This window comes from Callionymus lyra, chromosome 5, assembly GCF_982586985.1.
Source record: "Callionymus lyra chromosome 5, fCalLyr1.hap1.1, whole genome shotgun sequence".
NCBI lineage: Eukaryota > Metazoa > Chordata > Actinopteri > Syngnathiformes > Callionymidae > Callionymus > Callionymus lyra.
Window position 1 is genome coordinate 3457802 of NC_141822.1, and position 24249 is coordinate 3482050.

The 24249-nt window shown below is 42.5% G+C and overlaps 2 protein-coding genes across 7 annotated transcripts; both read left to right on the top strand.

Annotated features, from left to right (window-relative positions):
• Positions 1–88: 88 nt before the first annotated feature.
• On the top strand, positions 89–9322 carry LOC148079053 (tripartite motif-containing protein 16-like). 6 transcript variants are annotated; one of them, XM_087790500.1, is made up of 4 exons: positions 89–1125; positions 5292–5399; positions 6648–6739; positions 6820–9322. In XM_087790500.1, exon 4 carries the CDS (start codon positions 6901–6903, stop codon positions 8524–8526), a length of 1626 nt encoding a protein of 541 aa, XP_087646626.1. In that variant the 5' UTR covers positions 89–1125; positions 5292–5399; positions 6648–6739; positions 6820–6900; the 3' UTR covers positions 8527–9322. The 6 variants fall into 6 exon arrangements, with proteins under 6 accessions (XP_087646626.1, XP_087646629.1, XP_087646624.1 ...); XM_087790503.1 differs by lacking the exon at positions 5292–5399 and having other exon boundaries at positions 6648–6988; positions 7050–9322; XM_087790498.1 differs by lacking the exon at positions 5292–5399.
• An 11948-nt stretch (positions 9323–21270) lies between these two features.
• LOC148079054 (tripartite motif-containing protein 16-like) lies at positions 21271–23580 on the top strand. The gene has a single exon (XM_087792341.1). It carries the CDS (start codon positions 21271–21273, stop codon positions 22870–22872), a length of 1602 nt encoding a protein of 533 aa, XP_087648467.1. The 3' UTR covers positions 22873–23580.
• The last annotated feature ends 669 nt before the right edge of the window (positions 23581–24249 follow it).

Genomic DNA, 24249 nt, shown 5'->3' on the forward strand with positions numbered 1-24249 from the left:
TGACAGAATACTCTGGCCACCATGGACCCAGTGGAGGTTTCAGAGCTTCAGGATGCGCTGAAGATTCAAGCCGAGAGACTATGCTGTGGAGGAGGCGTCACTGGAAGAAAGCGCGACTCTCTTCCGACTCACAGCCGAGTTGGAGAGACTCACTCTTCACTCAGCCCCTCCCGCACCTGATTCTGCCCCAGGCGCTGCTGCGCACACGTCATCTGAGCCTGTTGCTGCGCTGTCTGCTCGTGAGCCTGCTATACCTTCTCCTGAGAAGTATGACGGGAGTGTGGGGACTTGTGGGCGGTTTCTCTTACAGTGTCAGTTCGTTTTTGATCAACAACCATTTTCCTACTCTACGGATCTTGCCAAGATTGCATTTTTAATTAATCTCCTCCAGGGTAGAGCAGTAGAATGGTTCACTTCTTTATGGGAGTCTAACTCGCCTATCTTGTCTTCTGATGAGAGTTTCACCACTGAGTTGCGTCGTGTTTTTGATTTGCCTTATCGTTCTTCCTCATTATCTGTTCGTAAACTGCTTAATTTAAGACAGGGTGCCGAATCTGTGGGACAGTACTCTATAAGTTTCCGCATTTTAGCAGCTGAGAGTTGTTGGAATGAGCCTGCTCTTGTCACTGTTTTTGTTCAGGGCTTAGATGATGCTGTCAGGGATCAGTTGGCCACCAGGGAGGAACCAGAGAGTTTAGAGGCTCTTATCAGCCTTGCCATAAGGTTTAACAACAGATGGAGGGAGTGATATGGTCAGACTGGTTGCAATCTACGGGAGCGTGGAAGCCCCGCCTGTTGGTCTGTTCAAGGTAGCCATGCAGGAGAATGGTTACATGTTAATAAAGAGTCAAGTTTATATTAACACACCAGATATCACACCTCGTCTGCTTATTGAAGCTTGACTGAAGACAACACACCGAGTGCCTGTTTGTTTTTGTTCCTATTCATTCCTATTACGGATCGTTTTGGATTTATTAAAGACTTTCTTCTGAAATTTTCCTCCATGGATATATTGACTCTTCCGCATCTGGGTCTCCTGCCCTGATCGGATCGTGACATAAGCGCCTGACTTTTTATAAACCAGTGGAGCCTGAAGAGTGAATTCAACGCTCGGAAGATGAGCATGTAAGTTGTTTTATTATTATCAGCTCTCGTTGTGCACATCGACGTTATATTGTCTCTTTTTAATATACTATTGCAGCGATATTATTGCTTTCGCTAGGAACCTTTTTGCATGTTTCCGTAGGATCGTTACTTGTGTGACACCAGTGAAAACAGTTTAACACGCTTTAAAAGTTTGTTTCTCCAGTTAATGTTACACGTTTGGATCTGAATGTGTTCGTGAAGAAGTAAGTGTCATACAGTAGCAGTGTGTGTTTGTAGAATGTTATCGAGGTTTTAATAATTAGACGAGTGTTTGTTTACGTTTGTTTCATATTTAGACGAGTGTTTGTTTACATTTGTTTAATATTTAGACGAGTGTTTGTTTCATATTTAGACGAGTGTTTGTTTACGTTTGTTTAATATTGTAGCGAGCTTCAGGCAAAGAGAACAAGGGTGTCTTTTCCACATTATTATTTAACAGTGCCTGTACAGGCTTGTGTAACATGTAAAACATGGTGATAGAGACTAATTCTCCCACACCTCTCTCTCATGGTGCCGAACTTGAGGACCCATAATGCACCAGTCGCTACATAGCCCCCACCTGAGGGGTCAGTCGTCCCCGACAACCCCAACATCTAGCACAAAGTCTCTAAACCTCCCAGGTCGCCGATGCTGTCGGGTAGGCCGTCTAGGTGCGACAGGTGTAGATGGAGAGTAAGGGTCCATGGGGCTCAAGGTGCAGTCTTCAGGAACATCACAACCGGCTGGGGAAGGACTCAGGGGACGGTATGGAGATAGTCTGTCCTGGTGCAGTACCACCATGCGTCTTCTGTTTAGCAGCCGCACCCGATTACACCACTTCAGACAAGCGGTCAATTACTTCACCAGGTCCTTGCCAGTGACTGCGGAGCTTAGGGGAAACTCCCTTTTTGCGGACCGGACAGTAAACCCACACCTTGTCTCCCGGCTCAAAGGCACGCCCTGGACAGCGTGTATTTCCATAGTGTCCTGCCCCCACCGAGCCGTGGACATGCTGAAGAACTTTGGGCCGGAGAGCTTTGGGCACCATGAGCTGCAGGAGGTCTCTTCCTCCCCCTGGTGCTTCACATCACACCAGCGAAGTTGCCCCATTGGGAGTGGTATGCCTTCACCTCGGGTCCTAAAGCCGACACCTCCGACCAGCTTGGACGTTGTCCGGCCTCCAACCAACCCTTCACCGACGCCAAGGTTGCGTCAGCGGCCTGTTGTTGCTTCAGCTCTGGAGGCGTAAGTTCCAACCCATCCTCTTCCCCGCTGCTGGCGCACACCGATATCACCCTTTGTGCCACATGGTCCCATTCTTCCTGTCGGCAACAGTACCGACACTCAGCTTCAGCACAGGTGCGACGTGAGAGGGCATCAGCATTTCCATGGAGCTTTCCTGCCCGGTGCTTGATCTCAAAGTCAAAACCTTGGAGCGTTTCCAGCCATCGAGCCACTTGACCTTCAGAGTTCTTGAAACTCAAGAGTCAGGTGAGCGAAGCATGGTCAGTTCGAAGAAGGAAGTGATTACCTTGCAAGTATGGCCGGAATTGACGCAGGGCCAGGACCACGGCCAGCAGCTCACGACGGGTGACGCAGTAATTCTTCTCCACCTTGCTAAGTGCCCGGCTGAAATAGGCCACAGCTTGTTCTCCATCTTCCCCTTGCTGTGAAAGGACAGCCCCAACGCCAACATTACTGGCATCCGTGTCCACAATGAAGGGCCGCTGCCCATCAGGATATGCCAAGACGGGAGCTTCAGTGAGGGAAGTCTTGAGCTGAGTAAAGGCAGCGGAACAGTCAGCATCCCAGTTGAATGTTTTGCCCTTATCTGTGAGACGATGGAGTGGGCTGGCAATGGTGGCAAAACCCTGGATGAACCGTCGGTAGTACGAAGCCAGACCCAAGAAGCTTCGCAACTGGCTGACATTTGCAGGGGTAGGCCAATCACGAACTGCAGCTATCTTTTCTGGGTTGGTGGCGACCCCACGAGTACTGACAATGTGGCCAAGGAACTCAGTCTCTCTGGTCAGCAGATGACACTTTGCAGGGTTCAACCGTAACCCAGCCTGACGTATAGCCGTGAAAACCTCACCTAGGTTAGCCAGGGCTCCGTCGAAGTCAGCGGCATGCACCAGCAGATCATCCAGGTACACCACACAGCGGTCACAGGGCACGTTAGCCAGAACTCTCTCCATCAGTCGCTCGAACGTAGCAGGTGCATTGCAGAGTCCAAAAGGCATAACCCGGAATTGCCACAGTCCTTGTCCAATGGTGAAGGCTGTCTTTGGTCTTGCCTCCAGGGCCAATTCCACCTGCCAGTATCCACTGCGGAGGTCAAGGGAGCTGAACCAACTGGACCCAGCAATGTTGTCAAGCGCATCATCAATGCGAGGAAGAGGATACGAGTCTTTCTTGGTGACTGCATTCAGGCGCCGATAGTCCACGCAGAACCTCCACGTACCGTTCTTCTTCTTGACCAAGACAACGGGGGCTGCCCAGGGGCTATCTGATGGTTCAATTACTCCAGCATTGCACATCTCCTGGATCTTTTCAACTGCGACCTTCCGCTTGGAGAGGGCTAACCGATGGGGGCGTAGACGTATGGGTTGAGCGTTACCAGTCTCAATAGCGTGCTGGACAAGTCCAGTCTGCCTACAGTCCTCATCCCTGGCAGCAAAAATGTCTTTATACTCGTCAAGCAGACATTTCAACTGCTGGCCTTGCTGAGGTTCCATGCCGTCACTACTGCGCTGCCAAAGTTGGTGGATGGCTTCGGCAGTCTCTGCAGAGGAAGAAGCTGATAGGGTTGGTGCTAATGCCGGTTGTGGAGCACAAGATCTTGGCATCTCTTGAACTGCTGCTGTCATCCTCCGATGATCAGGCTGTGCCTTAACTGCTGCTATCATCCTCCGATGATCAGGCTGTGCCTTCTCCTCCCTACTAGACTTGAGCTCCACTTTTTCCTTGCCCAGGATTATGGTCATTCCTACTACGTCGACTTGAGCTTCCCAACGACTCAATAGGTCCAGCCCAATGATACACGGATCATGGATGTTGGCAAGCCAAAACTCATGCTCCAACACTTGGTCTCCCGCTCGAACTGTCACCATCTTTTTCCCTAAAATTTTAAACTTTTCTCCAGTTACTGACATCAATTGGGTGTTGGTTGGGGCCCACATTTCGGAAACTAGGCTATTGGTCTCAAGGAGGGTGCCTGGACGGACCAAGGAGATGGTGGACCCAGTGTCCACCAAGGCTTGACATGGCTGACCATCCAGTTGGCAGTACAGGTACAATCCTTGTGTATGTCCTAAACGTCCAACCAATGTCCATCTGCCTTGGAGGGAAAGTGGATTTTGGAGTGGGCGGTCCCTCATTGCGCCACTCCACTGCAGTTTCCCACCACCCTGGTAATAGGGGTCGGAGCAGGGCAATCTCTTGCGAAGTGGCCGAGCTGGTCACACCGAAGGCATCGATCTGTCGGACGGGGTCGTCGTCTGGGTCGTGGTGGCACTGAGGACAGGCAGACCTCCTCAACATCTTCATCATAGTCCAACATCCTGACCTGCGCCCATGGACCAGGAGCCCTTGGTGGTGTATGTTGAGCGGCAAAGATCCCTTGTGCTCGTTCAGCTTCCCTCAGCGCCTCGGGACACCTTAGGGACACCGGCATGGAGAGACGAACATGCTGTCGTAGTTTTTCTGGTGCCAGCCCTCGTAGAAAAGCGTGGAGTGCTAGTTCTTCTTGGGATGTAGCATTGAAATGCGGATAGCCTTGCCGGGCATACTGCTGCACGTCAGCGGCGAAGGTGCCCAAATTCTCTCCTTCTTGTAGATGGCGACTAGTCAGCTGCTCTCTGCTCTGGTCGGCATGACACGGCTGGCCAAACCGTCTCTGAAGTGCAGTGGTCAGGTTATGGAAGTCAAGGGTTTAGAAGCACTGTCGCCTATCCTTCCAAAGCCAGAGCCAAATGGGTCACAGCTTCAGCATTGCTCCACCCATTATGCCGCACTGTTAGTTGCACCTGTGCCAGGTATGGCGCAAGTGGTACCAGTCCATTGTATTTGGGCAGCTTAACCGTTGGCTTGTGTGGAGGCGTACTCATCTGTATCATTGTGTCCGGGCCATCATCTGCATGTAGTCTTGTTCTTTCCGCCAACAGGTGGCCAGGTCCTCCCTACCCCCAGGGGGCAGTGCGCAGGCAGCTCCTCTTCTGTGGTCTTCTCTTCCAGTAGAGGGCGGTGTTTCCATATGGCACTTGCTCCATCAGGTCTGTCTTTCATCAGAAGCCGGGCTCCTCCAGCCACCAGGGGGCGATCAGAAGTCATCTTTGGCGTTGCTCTCTTCTCCACCAGTGGAGGGCGGTGTTGGCGCTTGAGCCCAAGATTTAGCTCAATTGCTCGCTCAAGTTCATAGACTTCTCTGTCCATTGTTCAAGAGAAATCCCACTTTTGACACCAATGTAGCGCCAGTGACCTTGTGTAACATGGAAAACATGGTGAGAGAAGCTAATTCTCCCACACCTCTCACTCATGGTGCCGAACTTGAGGACCCATAATGCACCAGTCGCTACAATATTTAGAGGAGTGTTTGTTTACGTTTGTTTCATATTTAGACGAGTGTTTGTTTACGTTTGTTTCATATTTAGACGAGTGTTTGTTTACGTTTGTTTCATATTTAGACGAGTGTTTGTTTACGTTTGTTTAATATTTAGACGAGTGTTTGTTTACGTTTGTTTAATATTTAGACGAGTGTTTGTTTACGTTTGTTTAATATTTAGACGAGTGTTTGTTTACGTTTGTTTCATATTTAGACGAGTGTTTGTTTACGTTTGTTTAATATTTAGACGAGTGTTTGTTTATGTTTGTTTCATATTTAGACGAGTGTTTGTTTACGTTTGTTTCATATTTAGACGAGTGTTTGTTTACGTTTGTTTCATATTTAGACGAGTGTTTGTTTACGTTTGTTTCATATTTAGACGAGTGTTTGTTTACGTTTGTTTCATATTTAGACGAGTGTTTGTTTACGTTTGTTTCATATTTAGACGAGTGTTTGTTTACGTTTGTTTCATATTTAGACGAGTGTTTGTTTATGTTTGTTTCATATTTAGACGAGTGTTTGTTTACGTTTGTTTCATATTTAGACGAGTGTTTGTTTACGTTTGTTTCATATTTAGACGAGTGTTTGTTTACGTTTGTTTAATATTTAGACGAGTGTTTGTTTACGTTTGTTTCATATTTAGACGAGTGTTTGTTTACGTTTGTTTCATATTTAGACGAGTGTTTGTTTACGTTTGTTTAATATTTAGACGAGTGTTTGTTTACGTTTGTTTAATATTTAGACGAGTGTTTGTTTACGTTTGTTTCATATTTAGACGAGTGTTTGTTTACGTTTGTTTCATATTTAGACGAGTGTTTGTTTACGTTTGTTTAATATTTAGACGAGTGTTTGTTTACGTTTGTTTAATATTTAGACGAGTGTTAGACTAACTTCTCATCCTTTTTTCTTTTTTTTTCAGATTGATGTCATTCGAAAAGAAAGAAACCAAATCATTCATTAACTAAAGGTTGACAAATGTAGAAAGTTTGGATCAGTCCTATTTCTCCTCAGGTGAGACACATGGTAAATATTAATACTTCAGTTACTCCTCACAGTAGATGATATTAGGATCTGTTCATGTGGATCAACAGGTTGGAGCAGATCGTGGCAGAGACTTGTGACTGAGACTATAAAAGAGTTCACCTGTGAAGGAGTGTTTCAGTCGCAGAGACATGGAGACTAGAGTTGATCTGAGATCTTGTTGCATCTGTATGGATCTACTGAAGGATCCAGTCACTCTTCCATGTGGACACAACTACTGTAAGACCTGTGTTGAAGGTCACTGGCAGGACAAGAACATCTACGAGTGTCCTCTGTGCAGACGGAGCTTCAGCGAGAGACCTGTCCTCCAGAAGAACACTGTGTTAGCAGAGTTAGTGGAGGAGCTGAAGAAGACTGGAGCAGCTGAGGACCTCTGCTCTGCTGGACCTGAAGATGTGACCTGTGACGTCTGCACTGGGAGGAAGATGAAAGCCCTCAAGTCCTGTCTGGTGTGTCTGGTCTCCTACTGTCAGGAACATCTTCAGCCTCATCGAGAAGCTCCGGCCTTCAGGAGACACAAGCTGGTCCAGCCGTCCAAGCAGCTCCAGCAGATGATCTGCTCTGAACACGAGGAGGAGAGGAAGATGTTCTGTCGTTCTGATCAGCAGCTCATCTGTCATCTCTGTGCTGTGGACCAACACAAAGATCATGACATCGTCTCGACCACAGCAGAGAGGAGGGAGAGAGAGAAAGACCTGGATCAGAGTCAAGGAAGGATCCAGCAGAAGATCCAGAAGAGAGAGAAGGAAGTGAAGCTGCTCCAGCAGGAGCAGAAGAACATCAGAGTCTCTGCTGAGGAAGCAGTGAAGGACAGTCAGGAGACCCTCGTCCAGATGATCCAGATGATCCAGAGAAGAATGCCTGACGTGGAGCAGAAGATCAGATCTCTGCAGGAGACTGAAGACGCTCGAGTCCGAGGACTTCAGGAGCAGCTGGAGCAGGAGATCTCTGAGCTGAAGAAGAAAGAGGCTGAGCTGCAGCAGCTGTCACTCACCGACAGTCACACCATCTTCCTGCAGAACTGGACCTCACTCTCAGAGGTCAGTGAAGACACGACCTCACTCTCAGAGGTCAGTGAAGACACAACCTCCTCCACGACCCTTGAGCAAACTCACCGTCGCTTCCAGGAAGTAACAGCAGCCGTGTCAGCCTGCAGAGACCAAGTCCAGGACCTTCTGAGAGACATGTGGACCGACATCTCAATGATGTTCCATCAAGAGACCAGAGAGCAGTTCCTCACACACTCACAGGACATCACTCTGGATCCAAACACTGCACACTCATGGTTGATGTTGTCCGAAGGAAACAAGAAAGTGACAAACATGTGGAAACATCATCCTCGTCCTGATCATCCAGACAGATTCAATAAATATTTTCAGGTCTTGAGTCAAGAGTCTCTGACTGGACGTTGTTACTGGGAGGTGAAGAGAAGAGAAGGATCTGTTGATGTATCAGTTTCATACAAGAACATCAGCAGATCAGGAGATGAAAGTTATTTTGGATATAATGACAAATCTTGGAGTTTATGGTGTCACGACTCTGGTTGTTTATTTACACACAACAACATCCAAACTAAAGTCTCCAGTGTCGGACCCTCCACAGTGGGGGTGAACCTGGATCACTCTGCAGGTCTTCTGTCCTTCTACAGCGTCTCTGAGACCATGACTCTCCTCCACAGAGTCCAGACCAGCTTCACTCAACCTCTTCATGCTGGAGTCAGTGTTCCATCCTCGTGTGAGTTTGTGAAGCTGAAGTAGACGACAGTGAGATTGTGAGTCTCCAGGAGTGACATCATCACATGAAGCTTCAATGTTTGGATGAACGTCTCTGAGAACGTTTGTCGTTTGTGCCGCAGTGAAGACACAGTGACGTCATGTGACTGGATTAGAACCTCTGTGATTGGATTGTTCCTGATGATGACGAGTCTTCTTTAAATCTTCTTTAATAAACACCTTCATGATCCGGTGATGATGGCAGCAGTCGTTACTCAAGTACTCCACAGTACTACAAATATATCCTGGTTACTACAGTATCTCATTGGATGTTATGGTTGCCTCTGTATCGTGATACGTATCATCAGATTCTTGACAATACACACACTTACACAGCCAGTCGTCCACGAGGAGTCAGAAAGAAGAAGAATTGATGTACATTTGGTTTGGATTCAATATTACAGTCTGAAAGGAATTTGATTTTGTGAAAAAAAGATTTTCTCCAAAGAAGTAAAGATGAAAATGAGTTCAACACAAACTATATCTTGTATCAGAGAAACCAGATCCTTGGATTCAGTGTTATGTTGAGTTATGCTGTATTTTAAAAATGTACATATAGAAACATTGATTTTTATTCACTCAAATCTCCTCTTAAAACACACTTTTATTCTCTTTTAACACAGCATGAGACTCTGAGCTGTTTTTAGTGCTTTTGACTTGTTTTATTTGACATTGTTTTATTTTTGTGTTTTAACTGCTTTCTTAGTACTTTCATGTCATTGTTCAACACTTTGTATCGACTGTTGTTTTTAAAGTGTTTTATCAATAAACTTGATTGATTATTTGTTCTTATTGAAATGTTAATCTAAATCAATGAATTATCTTTTTGAATCATTTATTTTAAATATATAAATATATAGATTATACAGTGGGGCAAAAAAAGTATTTAGTCAGCCACCAACTGTAATTTTCATCATAGGTTCACTTCAACTGTGAGACAGAATGTGAAAAAAAAAATCCAGGAATTCACATTGTAGGATTTTTAAAGAATTTATTTGTAAATTATGGTGGAAAATAAGTATTTGGTCAATAACAAAAATTCAACTCAATACTTGTAATATAACCTTTGTTGGCAATAACAGGTCAAACGATTACTATTGGTCTTTACCAGGTTTGCACACACAGTAGCTGGTATTTTGGTCCATTCCTCCATGCAGATCTTCTCGAGAGCAGTGATGTTTTGTCGCCGAGCAACACAGACTTTCAACTCCCTCCACAGATTTTCTATGGGGTTGAGGTCTGGAGACTGGCTAGGCCACTCCAGGACTTTCAAATGCTTCTTACAGAGCCACTCCTTCGCTGCCCGGGCGTTGTGTTTGGGATCATTGTCATGCTGGAAGACCCACGTTTCATCTTCAAAGCTCTCACTGATGGAAGGAGGTTTTGGCTCAAAATCTCACGATACATGACCCATTCATTCTTTCCTGAACACGGATCAGTCGTCTTGTCCCCTTAGCAGAAAAACAGCCCCAAAGCATGATGTTTCCACCCCATGCTTCACAGTAGGTCTGGTGTTCTTGGGATGCAACTCAGTATTCTTCATCCTCCAAACACGACGAGTTGAGTTTATACCAAAAAGTTCTACTTTGGTTTCATCTGACCACATGACCTTCTCCCAATCCTCTGCTGTATCATCCATGTGTCCTCTGGCAGACTTCAGACCTGGACATGCACTGGCTTCAGCAGGGGGACACGTCTGCAGGATTTGATTCCCTGTCGTTGTAGTTACTGATGGTAACCTTTGTTACTTTGGTCCCAGCTCTCTGCAGGTCATTCACCAGGTCCCCCCGTGGGGTTCTGGGATTTTTGCTCACTGTTCTCATGATCATTTTGACCCCACGGGATGAGATCTTGCGTGGAGCCCCAGATCGAGGGAGATGATCAGTTGTCTTGTATGTCTTCCATTTTCTGATAATTGCTCCCACGGTTGATTTTTTCACACAAAGCTGCTGGCCTATTGTAGACTCACTCTTCCCAGTCTGGTGCAGGTCTACAAAAAACAGCTCTTTGGTCTTGGCCATAGTGGAGTTTGGAGTGTGACTGTTTGAGGCTGTGGACAGGTGTCTTTTATACAGATAACCACTTCAAACAGGTGCCATTAATACAGGTAAGGAGTGGAGGACAGAAGAGCTTCTTAAAGAAGAAGTTACAGGTCTGTGAGAGCCAGAGATCTTCCTTGTTTGAAGCGACCAAATACTTATTTTCCACCATAATTTACAAATCAATTCTTTAAAAATCCTACAATGTGGATTCCTGGATTTTTTTCACATTCTGTCTCTCACAGTTACAGTGAACCTATGATGAAAATTACAGACCTCTGTCATCATTTTAAGTGGGAGAACTTGCACAATCGGTGGCTGAATAAATACCTTTTTGCCCCACTGTATATATATATATATTTGACACATTGAGTTCAATATTCTAATTCCAATAATTAAAAAACACATCAAAACTACTACTAAGATCACAATCAAAACTACTTTTATTGTTGTAAACACAACCATGGATATTATGTGGTGACAACACAAAATTACATGTTAATAATGAATAAATGAATACAAATAACACAAAATTACATGTTAATAATGAATAAATTAATACAAATAACACAAAATTAGTGCAACAGTCCATACTTTCCATTTTGAACATTTTCTGCACTTTATACATAATTACATTTTTATTTATATTTAATGTTGTTTTTTTTTACTGTTGGTGGAACAATTCACTAGCAATTGAAATAATAATAATTCTGGTTCTGATGTATAAACATGTTTTTGTATAGAATATAAGTCTTAATTAAGAAGATAATATATTAGATTATTTTGTCCTTTATATATACTGTGTTTATACAAAATGTACCTTTCAACGTAAAACATATTTAATTCAAATCTTAAAAAAGCTTCATTTCAAGAATAAAATTCAAAGTGTCAACATTTGAAACATGAAAGCGTTCAATATTCTGACACTGATTGACTTCCGTCCTCAAGTTTGAACTAATGTTTCTTATTCTCTCTGTGAACGATCAACACACTGTGGTGTGTTCAGAGGATGATGTTGTGAACTTAACAATATGTTCCGTTACTATGAATCACAAACAGAAAACTATGAATAACAAATACAAAAAATAATAATAATTGGAATGAAATAAAAACAGATTTTTCTTTTTTTAAATGAGACATTGCCATAAAATGTCATACAAATAAATAATGAATGAGTGATATTAGTTCCATTAAAATGTGTATTATTCATATAGAATATTAAAAATTGTTTTTTGTTTTTTTTAAATAATTCAAAAATGTATTTTGAAATTCAATTTTATTTTTACAGCATTTTAAATTCAATATAAAATGTTGGTGTAATAGGATATCAAAAGAGATCTGAGGAACTTGATCAACTTCGATTATACCACTATTATACTATTGTACACTATTATACCTACATTTTTATATTGAATTAAAAAAAACTTACAAGTTAGAAAAAATATTGAGTTCATGAAAATATTGTATTAATTTTTGGAATAAAATATCAAACTTTAGGTGTAAAATTTGAAAATTATTCAATTAAAAAAATATATATATATACATATATATATATTGTAGTGATATGTAGTCACAAATAAACAAGCGTGGAATATCCGTGTAGGAGTTTTATTAACACACGTCTTTAGCCGTAGCTTCGGACCAAGAACAACACGTCACTCCCGATGTATCCATGCGCCGTGCGCTATAGAAAACATAGTCCCTTAACACCACATCTCCCTTCCTTTGAGTCTGTTGAGACACAGTGTTACCAGAACCTAATAAACATTTTCTTCAGAACAAATCAATAGAGATTTGTGCAAACAATATTTCAAGCATGTTTCTCGTAACATTTCTAATATCCCAGATATCACTCCTTTAACATCTAACTAGGGTATTCTCTCCGAACATTTATTGACACAAACTCCTTCAATCTTTCTGGAGGTTTTATTTCCACTTCTTCTCAACACTTTAGGACTCTCCGGTTTGACAGGAGAAGAATCTTCTTCTGTGGCTTCCGTTTGTTCACATTTTCCTTCTCAGTCTCGAGCCTTCAGTTGGTTGTTCAGGTGTTTAAACCGTTGTCTGAGATGATCTGTTTGGTCTCACTTCACCTTCGTCAGTCTGGACTATAGATGACCTTGGTGGATCAAAGCGTTTAACAACAGTCGCAGGTTTGATCCTTTTCCTGCTCTAGTTTTACACTAAAGTTCCGGATTGCAGCTCCGGCAAGGGTTTAGGATTGTACCTTGTGTTAAAGTTTCGACTGTACCTTTCCTTTCCTTCTGCATCTTTTTGCCTCACCTGCATCAGATCAGGCCATGCAGGCTGCGATCTAAGCTTCAATGGTTGGAAGAGTTGTGCGGATTTGTCTTCCCAACATCAACTGAGCTGGACTCACTCCAGTCACTTGTAAAGGTGTTGCTCTGTAGGACAAGAGTGCTAGTGATGGATCACTCTGTCTCAGGATCTGTTTTGCAGTTTGCACTGCCCTCTCTGCCTCACCATTAGCCTGTGCATTATTCTAGTTATATGATCAAAATCATAAGCTCTTGAAAAAGGCTGCAAACTCTTGACCTGAAAACTGTGGTCCTCTGTCAGTTATGAGTTTGTTTGGACAACCCCATCTTGCAAAGATGTTCTTCAGGCTGAAAACTGTACTGTCAGTGGTCAATTTTGAAAGGTGCAAAATTTCAATATACCGGGAAAAATAATCAACCACCACTAAATCGTTTTTTCCCTCAAAGTGACAAATGTCCGCCGAGATTCTCTCCCACGGACGACCTGGTAGCGGTGAACAGATAAGAGGCTCTTTCCTGTGAGATGGTTTCATCTCCTGACATTCTCTACACCACAGGTGTCAAACCGCTCCAGAAAAGGTTCAGGGGTCAATTTCTCTCAATTCTACATTCAAATGATAGAATATTTTGTGGAATAGTCACATCTTCAAGAAGAGATCAATGTCAGTCCATGATTGTTACCCATGGAAAGTATTTATTTATCTTCAATGTTCCATTTAAATGATCTAAAACAGGGGTGTCACACTTTTTCGGTTGGCGAGCTACTTTTCTAAAGATCAAGTTCAAAAGATCTACGATCATCAAATTTGCTTAACAGAAGTAAGAACATACTTCACTCACATGACTTGAAGTGAATGATAGTCATGATGGAAGGATGTGTGGATTTAATCATCTTCATAGAAATACTGACTTACATAAATAACTAGAGTCAGTCAGTGAGGAGCATATTTCCTCATAAGAAGATACTTTTCCTCTGAGAGTAACTTCCAAAGATGTCCATGAGACCTGGTCTTAAGCTCAGTGTCAGCATGTGCGTGACACGAATTGGAGCCTTTTTCCATGTCGAAATCAACAAACAATTCAGACGGGTTCATCCCTTTCCATGCCTCCATTTCAATATGTCCATCATGTTTAAATGAAGCACAAGAATTAAATTGATCCATTTCTGTGATCATGAAAAACCAAAACTAATGAAAAGATGAATTTAAACTAACAGTTTATATTTGTTAATTTTAAACATGTCTGGCATGAATCACACTATTGTAAATGAGTTCAGATGTGCTTTGGTGTAAATGTTTATATTTTACACACACGCTTATTAACAAGAATACTGCATTAACAGAGGCGAGCAGTGGATTATTTACATTTTAATAAAACACGCATTATTTTGTTTGATATATTATTAAAAAAAACAAAGCTTATAATTCAATATCGTTTTTCTGAACTGCATAAAATGACTGTCGCACGTTTTGCTCTTTTTATTCTCGATTCATATGAACTTTGCCGTGCGTTCACTGGAAGAGGCGGGAGCTCTGATTGGCTGCTGTTCATGTCAATCAAATTGACAACCAATCGGCACAATAATTTCCCCTTTCCTTTTCCTCTTGTGCATTGACTGGACTATGAAGCAAGCTACCCACAATACAAATACTGGCATCCAGTGGAGTCTGACAGAACAGCTAGAGGACCTCGACTTATGGTACTCTCACATAGCCACCGCAGATGAAAGAGAAATCCCAACTGCTAGAAACAACAGCAGCAGGACTGGGGCTAAAAAGAACGGAGGAAAAAACTAAATAATGCAGATAAACAACAAAAACATGAGTCCTATAAACATCGGGGACCAGACACTGGAAGAGGTCGTCAAATTGACATACCTGGGAAGTGTGATAGCAGTGGACAGTGGGACAGAGGAAGATGTGAAGTCAAGAATAGGGAAAGCAAGAACAACATTCAACATATTAAATAAGATCTGGAAAACTAAGAACATCTCACTCAATACAAAGCTCAAAATCTTCAACTCCAACGTCAGATCCGTACTGTTGTATGGATCAGAAACTTGGAGGACCACCAATGCCATCACCAACAAACTACAGACTTTCATCAACCACTGCCTTAGACGTATCCTCAGAATCTTCTGGACAAACCGTATCAGTAACATCAACCTGTGGGAACGCACCAATCAAGAGCCAATAGAGATACAGCTGATAAGGAGAAAGTGGAGCTGGATAGGTCACACACTAAGAAAAAGCAAAACGGCAATAACCAAACAGGCACTAACATGGAACCCACAAGGCAAGGAGCAGAGGGAGGCCCAAAAACACCTGGAGGAGGAGCACAGAGCTAGATGTGCAAAAGAAGGGACTGACGTGGAAACAGCTGGAGAGGATGGAACAAGACAGACGGTTGTGGAAACTATTCATCAATGGCCTATGTTCCGAAAGGAATACAAAGGCCTAAGTAAGTAAGTAAGTGGATGTCGAGAGAGTGTATCTGCCACGACTAACAGTTTCTGGTACAAACTCTGCCACAGGATTGTATCTCATCCTGCGGATCAGCAGTCTCTGGCCCCTCATAGGCACACAGTCCAGATCTTTGCTGTTAATTGTGGTACAAGTGGTTTGTGGTCAGTCTGAAGTCTGAAAGAATCTAGACCGTACAGATATCTGCTCAACTTTCCACATGTCCACACTGCAGAAGGCACTCTTTCTCAATTTGAAGCGCTTCTCGGCATCAGTTAATGTTCTAGAACAATAAGCTACCGGTCTCAGCTGCCCATCATGTTCCTGCATTAAGACGCCTCCAAGCCCAGAGCTGCTTGAATCAGCACCTATCACTGTGGTTTTGTTCACATCCTAATAAGCTAACACAGGAGCTTCAACCTGTGCAGGGCCCCATGTCCATGTTCCATCAGTCTTTAACAAGTCATTCAGGGGTTTGGTAATATCAGACAGGTGAGGAAGATACCTGCCCAAATAATGAACCATCCCCAGAATCCTTCTGAGGTCCATTGTTTGGTTCAACTGCATGATGGCTTGAACTTTCACATCATCTGGACGTATTCCGTTCTCATCAATGGAGTGTCCCAAGTAGTTAAGTTTCCGCTGTCGCAGTGAGACCTTCTCATTGTTCAGCTTCAGGCCTGCTCTCCTCAAGGTGTCAAGAGTCTTTTGAAGGATCTCCTCCTGTTGCTCCTCTGACTCTGAATAAACAAGAATGTCATCCATGTATACAGCGACTCCATCAAGGTCTTTCAGCAGTTCTGTCATCTCACGCTGGAAGATTTCTGGGGCACTTGTTGACTGCTCTGTTGAGGTTCTTCAAGTCAACACATATCCTCAGCTGTTCCTTGTTCTTCCTTACTACTGGTACCATTGGAGCGACCACTCTGTTGGTTCCTTGATTTCTGTTATTACTCCAGCATCAACCATACGTTTCAATTCCTCCTTCACTCTCTGAAGCATAGGTATTGACAATCTTCTTGCTGTTGTCAGACTGTATGGTTGGACATCATCTATAAGTCTTTTATTGGAGTTACGTTCAATGTTCCATTTTCATTTGAACTTTGGATCTTTTCCTTCTGTGAAGCTTCCACCTCTCCGATCCGTTTCACTAACCATCGCTGTTGCTACATTTCTTCCGAGCAGATGACTTTCACTACCACAGAGGACGTGAACTTTGAACTTGTAATGTCTCTGTTTACTCCTAGTAGTCGCTGTGAAATAACCCAAACACTCAAGGCGACCTCCTGGGCTGTCCAGTGGTACTTGGACCTTCTTTAATGCAGGTTTTCCACTCATCAACTTGAATGTATTTTCTGATATAACAGTGGTATCAGCGTCAGTGTCAATTTTAAAGTTCATCAGAACGTCAAGAATTCTGAGTTTCACTTTCCAGGCGTCATTAGAGTCGTTTACTTCTGTGACCTCTGAGGAAATGATGGTCGTCTGTCCTCACATTGACCTCATTGACTGTGAACGACACACAATAGTAAAATGTTGCATCTTTTTACATGTGTGGCTCTCAGAGTTTCTTGCAGGACATCATCTCTTAAATGAGCTTTTCCACATCTGTAGCACTTCTTTCTTCCTTTGGATGCATGTGCTTGATTTCCTCTTCGTCCATGTCTCTGCATCTGACCAGCATCCTTCTTAGTTCTCCACTTTGATACTTCATTCAGGTTAGTTCTTGTCTCTGCGTGAGCTCCTTGTTCATGTGACATTTAACTTGTTCTGATTGACGCACTAACTCGACCGCTTTGTCCGGAGTTAAGTCCGGGTTAACTGTAGCTTCTCTGACAGTTCCCTATCCAAGATGCCCACGACCAGTCTGTCAGGAATATTTTCATTTCTTTACTTCTTTAAAGGCACATGTGTCTGCGAGCTCGTGCAGGGCGCGGATGTATAAAGATATTTATTTACATTTATATATTTATAACAGGGGTGTAAAACTGTTTATGTAGCATTTTACGATAAAATAAAAATGGCTGCACTCAGCCTTGCATGTGGTACTAAATACATTGCTACACATAAAAATAAGTCAAAACTTACAGCTCAAGACTAACAAGTTGCAACTGACATAAGTCTGACAAGCAACTTTTCCTGTTGATGCACATGTATCATCACACTTGTCATCTCAAGCAGAGAAAAAATAAATCAATTGCAGGAAAATCAGATTGGTGAGTCTTTATATGTCCCAACAAGAAAGAAAGTCTCAGTTCACAACCAGTTATTGGTCACGTTTTTAGGTTCCCCAGCTTATATATTGGCTGTCAATTCTTGTGGATGAGTAGATGCCTGAACACACAAGTGGATCCTCTCCACCACCCATTGGTCATGTTCTGAAAATAATAAGTAAATGTGACATACTTAGCTCCGTGTTTGGTGTCAAAATGCCGGCGTAGTTTGTACTCTTTGACAACCGAAACTGCCTCATAACACAAAAGACATACAGGTCTTTCTCCTTGAAGCACAAACATGTATTCTTCACACCTTTCTTGAAATATCCTTCCCTCCGCATCAATTTTCTCTTCTTGGACATTTTGCGAGGATGTATTTGTATTTCTCAATTCCACCTGTTGGCATGGATTTGGAGACGCTGCAGCAGTGATGCGTCAATCGTGGGAAACATAATACCGGTAGGCATGCATTGTGGGTAAATGTAGTTTTCTTTACAAGCCAGCAGCCAGCAACTTGTGGAACACTTTTTCCTGCTGAAATCGGTCATGTGACAGGGAGTGATTGACAGGCCAGGCCAGGGAGCGTGCTGCTCACATCAAAGGCTCGCGGCCGGTTTTCCCAAAGCAGCGGCGCTAATGCAAACACGCAGCGTGGATGACAATCTCGGGTGGGCTGATGTTGTTGATTCGAGCCAGACAGACAGACTGACCGACAGACAGACAGACAGACAGACAGACAGACAGACAGACAGACAGACAGACAGACAGACAGACAGACAGACAGACTGTATGGCCCATCGCCCCCCGCTTTCATTACAACAGGCTGGGCAATGAGAACCCGACCCTGCAGTGACCGCCACAGCGCTGCTGCGCCATGGATTGCGTGCCTGCGCTTGTGAAAACCTGACCGAGTCAGAGTCAGAAAAGGGAACGCAAGCAGCGCGAATAAAAGAAGGAAAACCATTTTGTCTGTTATGGGATTGGTTTGTCGGACAAGTTTTTTTGTTTTTTTTTTGCTCGTTGGTCAAGGTAGGGCAGGCGGGCCACATAAAATCACATGGCGGGCCATATTTGACTTTGACACATATGATTTATAATATAACATGTATCCTCCGTGCTCTCACTGGGCTGCTGTACACGCTGGTGAAAACGTGCTCGTTCGTGTATGACGTTAACTTTTGGCACAAAATAATCGTCCAGTTTGCCCAACATGGTTTCATCGTCATCTTCATCTTCTTCTTGAACAAAGACGAACGTTTTGAACACTTGCTCGGACTCTTTTCCAAGCGAATAGAGCAGCTACACACCTGCACCTCTTCCTACTCCTTGTTTAGCTTCGTTGCTAAAGTTGGGGGCGAGAAAAGTCCAAAATTTCTGGTGGGAAGAATTTCTCCATGATCCTTCAACTTCTGACACCATGTAGTGATATGTAGTCACAAATAAACAAGCGTGGAATATCCGTGTAGGAGCTTGATTAGGATTCCGACTCTCAGTTTGAGCCCTACCACTCGGCCCTAACACTACGTTTGCGCGTGAGTTGTAGTGGATTCCCGATTCTACTTTCCACGTAGAGGTAGTGTTCAATGTAGTGCCAGGTCTCCCTACTAGAGGTAGTGATGTCGGAGGCACACTTCGAAACCGAGTGCTGACGGAGAGGGAACAATGGCGAGGAATTCAGAACACAAATGTGAGTATTCTCGCTTTAAAACTAGTGTGTCTTCATAAATTTCATGTGAAAGCATTGTTTTTGCTGATATTCCATGTTGATTAAATATAAACACACGGTGAAGATGCTACCGTTAGCTTGTTTGTTCGTAAACTCTTGAGTATGCATTATTTTGACGATATTTCATGCTAATAAACTTTTAAGTTGTTAACTTTTAACAGTGAAGACGTTAGTTGTTTGTGTATTTACTGTGAAAAGCATTATTTCTTGCATATAAAAAACTATGTGTAATTCGACCCTAATTAAGCATTATTTTCAACGATATTTCATGTTAATACACTTTTAAGAGAAACAGTGAAGATGCTATTTGTGTATTTCATTAAAGCATTATTTTAAAGCAGTATTTTATGTAAATCATGTGTATTTGTGAAGACAACACTTAACAGTTCACCACACATCACTCATGAAAGCAACACAATTGATCATTTCCACATGATTTGAATGTCTGGATTATAATGTTATTGTTGCCATGTTCTCCAGGATGATGCAGAATTCCCAGAACCGGGTCCAGCAGGTCCGGATTCTGTCACCGGTCTCCCAGCTTCAAGCCCTGCAACACCCTTACGGTACTTGGAGGAGGCAGCAAAGGAGGCATGAAGAGCAACAAAAAATGTTTGTTCTTCTATATATTTAAGCATTATTTTCTTTAAGCACTATTGTTGTTTGGTTGTTGCACTTTATTTTGGTTCTGCATGTTAAGTGTGTCGGATTGTTTGGTCAAATACAAGATTTGTTTTTACAAGTTCTAGTGTTGTCATTCCTAAATACACATTTACATTCATACTGGTACAATAAATACAAATGTTAAATTATAAACATTTTAATACAACAAACACTTCCTGCTGTAGCTCAGTCTCCACGTTGAACCATAACCGTAGTAAGTTGAAGTTGGTTCTGCAGTTCACTGAGAGAGAACCAGTCTGAGGAGGAAAATTCACACACTATTGGAAATGAGCATCAAAAAGAATAGTTTGAGTAAAAGCTACTCAAAATATGTTCAAATACCTTCAGGTTTATGGAAGCGGTAAACTTATTAACGATTGATAAACAGCTACAATACGCTCTAAACATAGTTTACAACTGTTTTAATTCTTTTAGAAAAACAAACAGGTAAATAGAGGCTTATATTGACCATTGTTAGCTTGTAAATGCAGTCTTAAAAATACATACACATTAACTTACATCACAATAAGCTCCAAACTTTCTCTACCGTTTGCATCGTTGTAGAAAACAACAACAAAGAAACATGTAAATAGATCGCTTGTATTGAGCATTGCTAGCACGTTTAGCATCCGCTTACAATTGTGGTCGTAAAAAGTTCATAAACCTCAAAATACATCAAACAATACAAACACAATAAGCTCCAAATGTAGTTTAATATCGTTTGCACACTTTAAAAAACAAAACAAAGAAACACATACAGCTGGTAGCGTTAGCGTCTACAAAACTAATTTTCAAGCAAAAACCTACCGTGAAATTTTCTAACAGCACTTGATGTTTCGATGAAATCTTCTTCTCCTGATAGGTCGGCGACTTGTATCTAGAAATGATTACATTTAGTTATTTAAAGTTTTATCACTTGATAAGTACAATTCAATATTGTTAGGTGTGTGTGCCTTTGTGTGTGCGTGTGTGTGTGTGTGTGTGTGTGTTCGTGTGTCTGTGTGTGTGTGTGTGTTTGCATGTGTGTGTGTGTGTGCGCGCATGTGTGTGTGTGTGTGTGTTCGTCTGTGTGTGTGTGCATGTGTGTGTGTGTGTGTTTGCGTGTGTGTACATGTGTGTGTCTGTGTCTGTGTCTGTGTCTGCGTGTCTGTGTCTGTGTGTGTGTGTGTGTGTGTGTGTTTGTGTGTGTCTGTGTGTGTGCATGTATGTGGGGGTGTGTGTGTCTGTGTGTGTTAGAATCAAGGTGTGTCGAGGACTTTGTCCTGAACAGCAGATCGTGGCAGCGACATGTGACTGAGACTATAAAAGAGTTCACCTGTGAAGGAGTGTTTCAGTCGCAGAGACATGGAGACTAGAGTTGATCTGTTGTCTTGTTCCATCTGTATGGATCTACTGAAGGATCCAGTCACTCTTCCATGTGGACACAACTACTGTAAGACCTGTGTTGAAGGTCACTGGCAGGAGAAGAACATCTACGAGTGTCCTCAGTGCAGACATTGCTTCAGCGAGAGACCTGTCCTCCAGAAGAACACTGTGTTAGCAGAGTTAGTGGAGGAGCTGAAGAAGACTGGAGAAGCTGAGGACCTCTGCTCTGCTGGACCTGAAGATGTGACCTGTGACGTCTGCACTGGGAGGAAGATGAAAGCCCTCAAGTCCTGTCTGGTGTGTCTGGTCTCCTACTGTCAGGAACATCTTCAGCCTCATCTAGAAGCTCCGGCCTACAGGAGACACAAGCTGGTCCAGCCGTCCAAGCAGCTCCAGGAGATGATCTGCTCTGAACACGAGGAGGAGAAGAAGATGTTCTGTCGTTCTGATCAGCAGATCATCTGTTCTCTCTGTGCTGTGGACCAACACAAGGATCATGACATCGTCTCGACCACAGCAGAGAGGAGGGAGAGAGACAAAGACCTGGATCAGAGTCAAGGAAGGATCCAGCAGAAGATCCAGAAGAGAGAGAAGGAAGTGAAGCTGCTCCAGCAGGAGCAGAAGAACATCAGAGTCTCTGCTGAGGAAGCAGTGAAGGACAGTCAGGAGACCCTCGTCCAGATGATCCAGATGATCCAGAGAAGAATGCCTGACGTGGAGCAGCAGATCAGATCTCTGCAGGAGACTGAAGACGCTCGAGTCCAAGGACTTCAGGAGCAGCTGGAGCAGGAGATCTCTGAGCTGAAGAAGAAAGAGGCTGAGCTGCAGCAGCTGTCACTCACCGACAGTCACACCATCTTCCTGCAGAACTGGACCTCACTCTCAGAGGTCAGTGAAGACACGACCTCCTCCACGACCCTTGAGCAAACTCACCGTCGCTTCGAGGAAGTAACAGCAGCCGTGTCAGCCTGCAGAGACCAAGTCCAGGACCTTCTGAGAGACATGTGGACCGACATCTCAATGATGTTCCTTCCAGAGACCAGAGAGCAGTTCCTCACACACTCACAGGACATCACTCTGGATCCAAACACTGCAGACTCATGTTTGATGTTGTCTGAAGGAAACAAGAAAGTGACAATCATGAGAAAACATCAGCCTCGTCCTGATCATCCAGACAGATTCAATTCTCTTCAGGTCTTGAGTCAAGAGTCTCTGACTGGACGTTGTTACTGGGAGGTGAAGAGAACAGATGGAGATGTTGATGTATCAGTTTCATACAAGAACATCAGCAGATCAGGAGATGAAGGTATATTTGGATATAATGACAAATCTTGGAGTTTATATTGTGACGACTCTGGTTGTTCATTTACACACAACAACATCGAAAATGAAGTCTCCAGAGTCAGACCCTCCACAGTGGGGGTGTACCTGGATCACTCTGCAGGTCTTCTGTCCTTCTACAGCGTCTCTGAGACCATGACTCTCCTCCACAGAGTCCAGACCAGCTTCACTCAACCTCTTCATGCTGGAGTCAGGGTTAATTATTTTTCATCCTCGTGTGAGTTTGTGAAGCTGAAGTAGACGACAGTGAGATTGTGAGTCTCCAGGAGTGACATCATCACATGAAGCTTCAATGTTTGGATGAACGTCTCTGAGAACGTTTGTCGTTTGTGCCGCAGTGAAGACACAGTGACGTCATGTGACTGGATTAGAACCTCTGTGATTGGATTGTTCCTGATGATGACGAGTCTTCTTTAAATCTTCTTTAATAAACACCTTCATGATCCGGTGATGATGGCAGCAGTCGTTACTCAAGTACTCCACAGTACTACAAATATATCCTGGTTACTACAGTATCTCATTGGATGTTATGGTTGCCTCTGTATCGTGATACGTATCATCAGATTCTTGACAATACACACACTTACACAGCCAGTCGTCCACGAGGAGTCAGAAAGAAGAAGAATTGATGTACATTTGGTTTGGATTCAATATTACAGTCTGAAAGGAATTTGATTTTGTGAAAAAAAGATTTTCTCCAAAGAAGTAAAGATGAAAATGAGTTCAACACAAACTATATCTTGTATCAGAGAAACCAGATCCTTGGATTCAGTGTTATGTTGAGTTATGCTGTATTTTAAAAATGTACATATAGAAACATTGATTTTTATTCACTCAAATCTCGTCTTAAAACACACTTTTATTCTCTTTTAACACAGCATGAGACTCTGAGCTGTTTTTAGTGCTTTTGACTTGTTTTATTTGACATTGTTTTATTTTTGTGTTTAAACTGCTTTCTTAGTACTTTCATGTCATTGTTCAACACTTTGTATCGACTGTTGTTTTTAAAGTGTTTTATCAATAAACTTGATTGATTGATTATTTGTTCTTATTGAAATGTTAATCTAAATCAATGAATTATCTTTTTGAATCATTTATTCTAAATATATAAATATATAGATTATATATATATTTGACACATTGAGTTCAATATTTTAATTCCAATAATTCAAAAACACATTTTCTAAATGCAATATTCTTTGGTTTATTCAATATAACATCGACATCTTTATATTTACTTTCTTACACCTTCGTTCTAAGATCACAATCAAAACTACTTTTATTGTTGTAAACACAACCGTGGATATTATGTGGTGACAACACAAAAGTACATGTTAATAATAAATAAATTAATACAAATAACACAAAATTACATGTTAATAATGAATAAATTAATACAAATAACACAAAAGTACATGTTAATAATGAATAAATTAATACAAATAACACAAAAGTACATGTTAATAATGAATAAATTAATACAAATAACACAAAATTACATGTTAATAATGAATACATTAATACAAATAACACAAAATTAGTGCAACAGTCCATACTTTCCATTTTGAACATTTTCTGCACTTTATACATAATTACATTTTTATTTATGTTTAATGT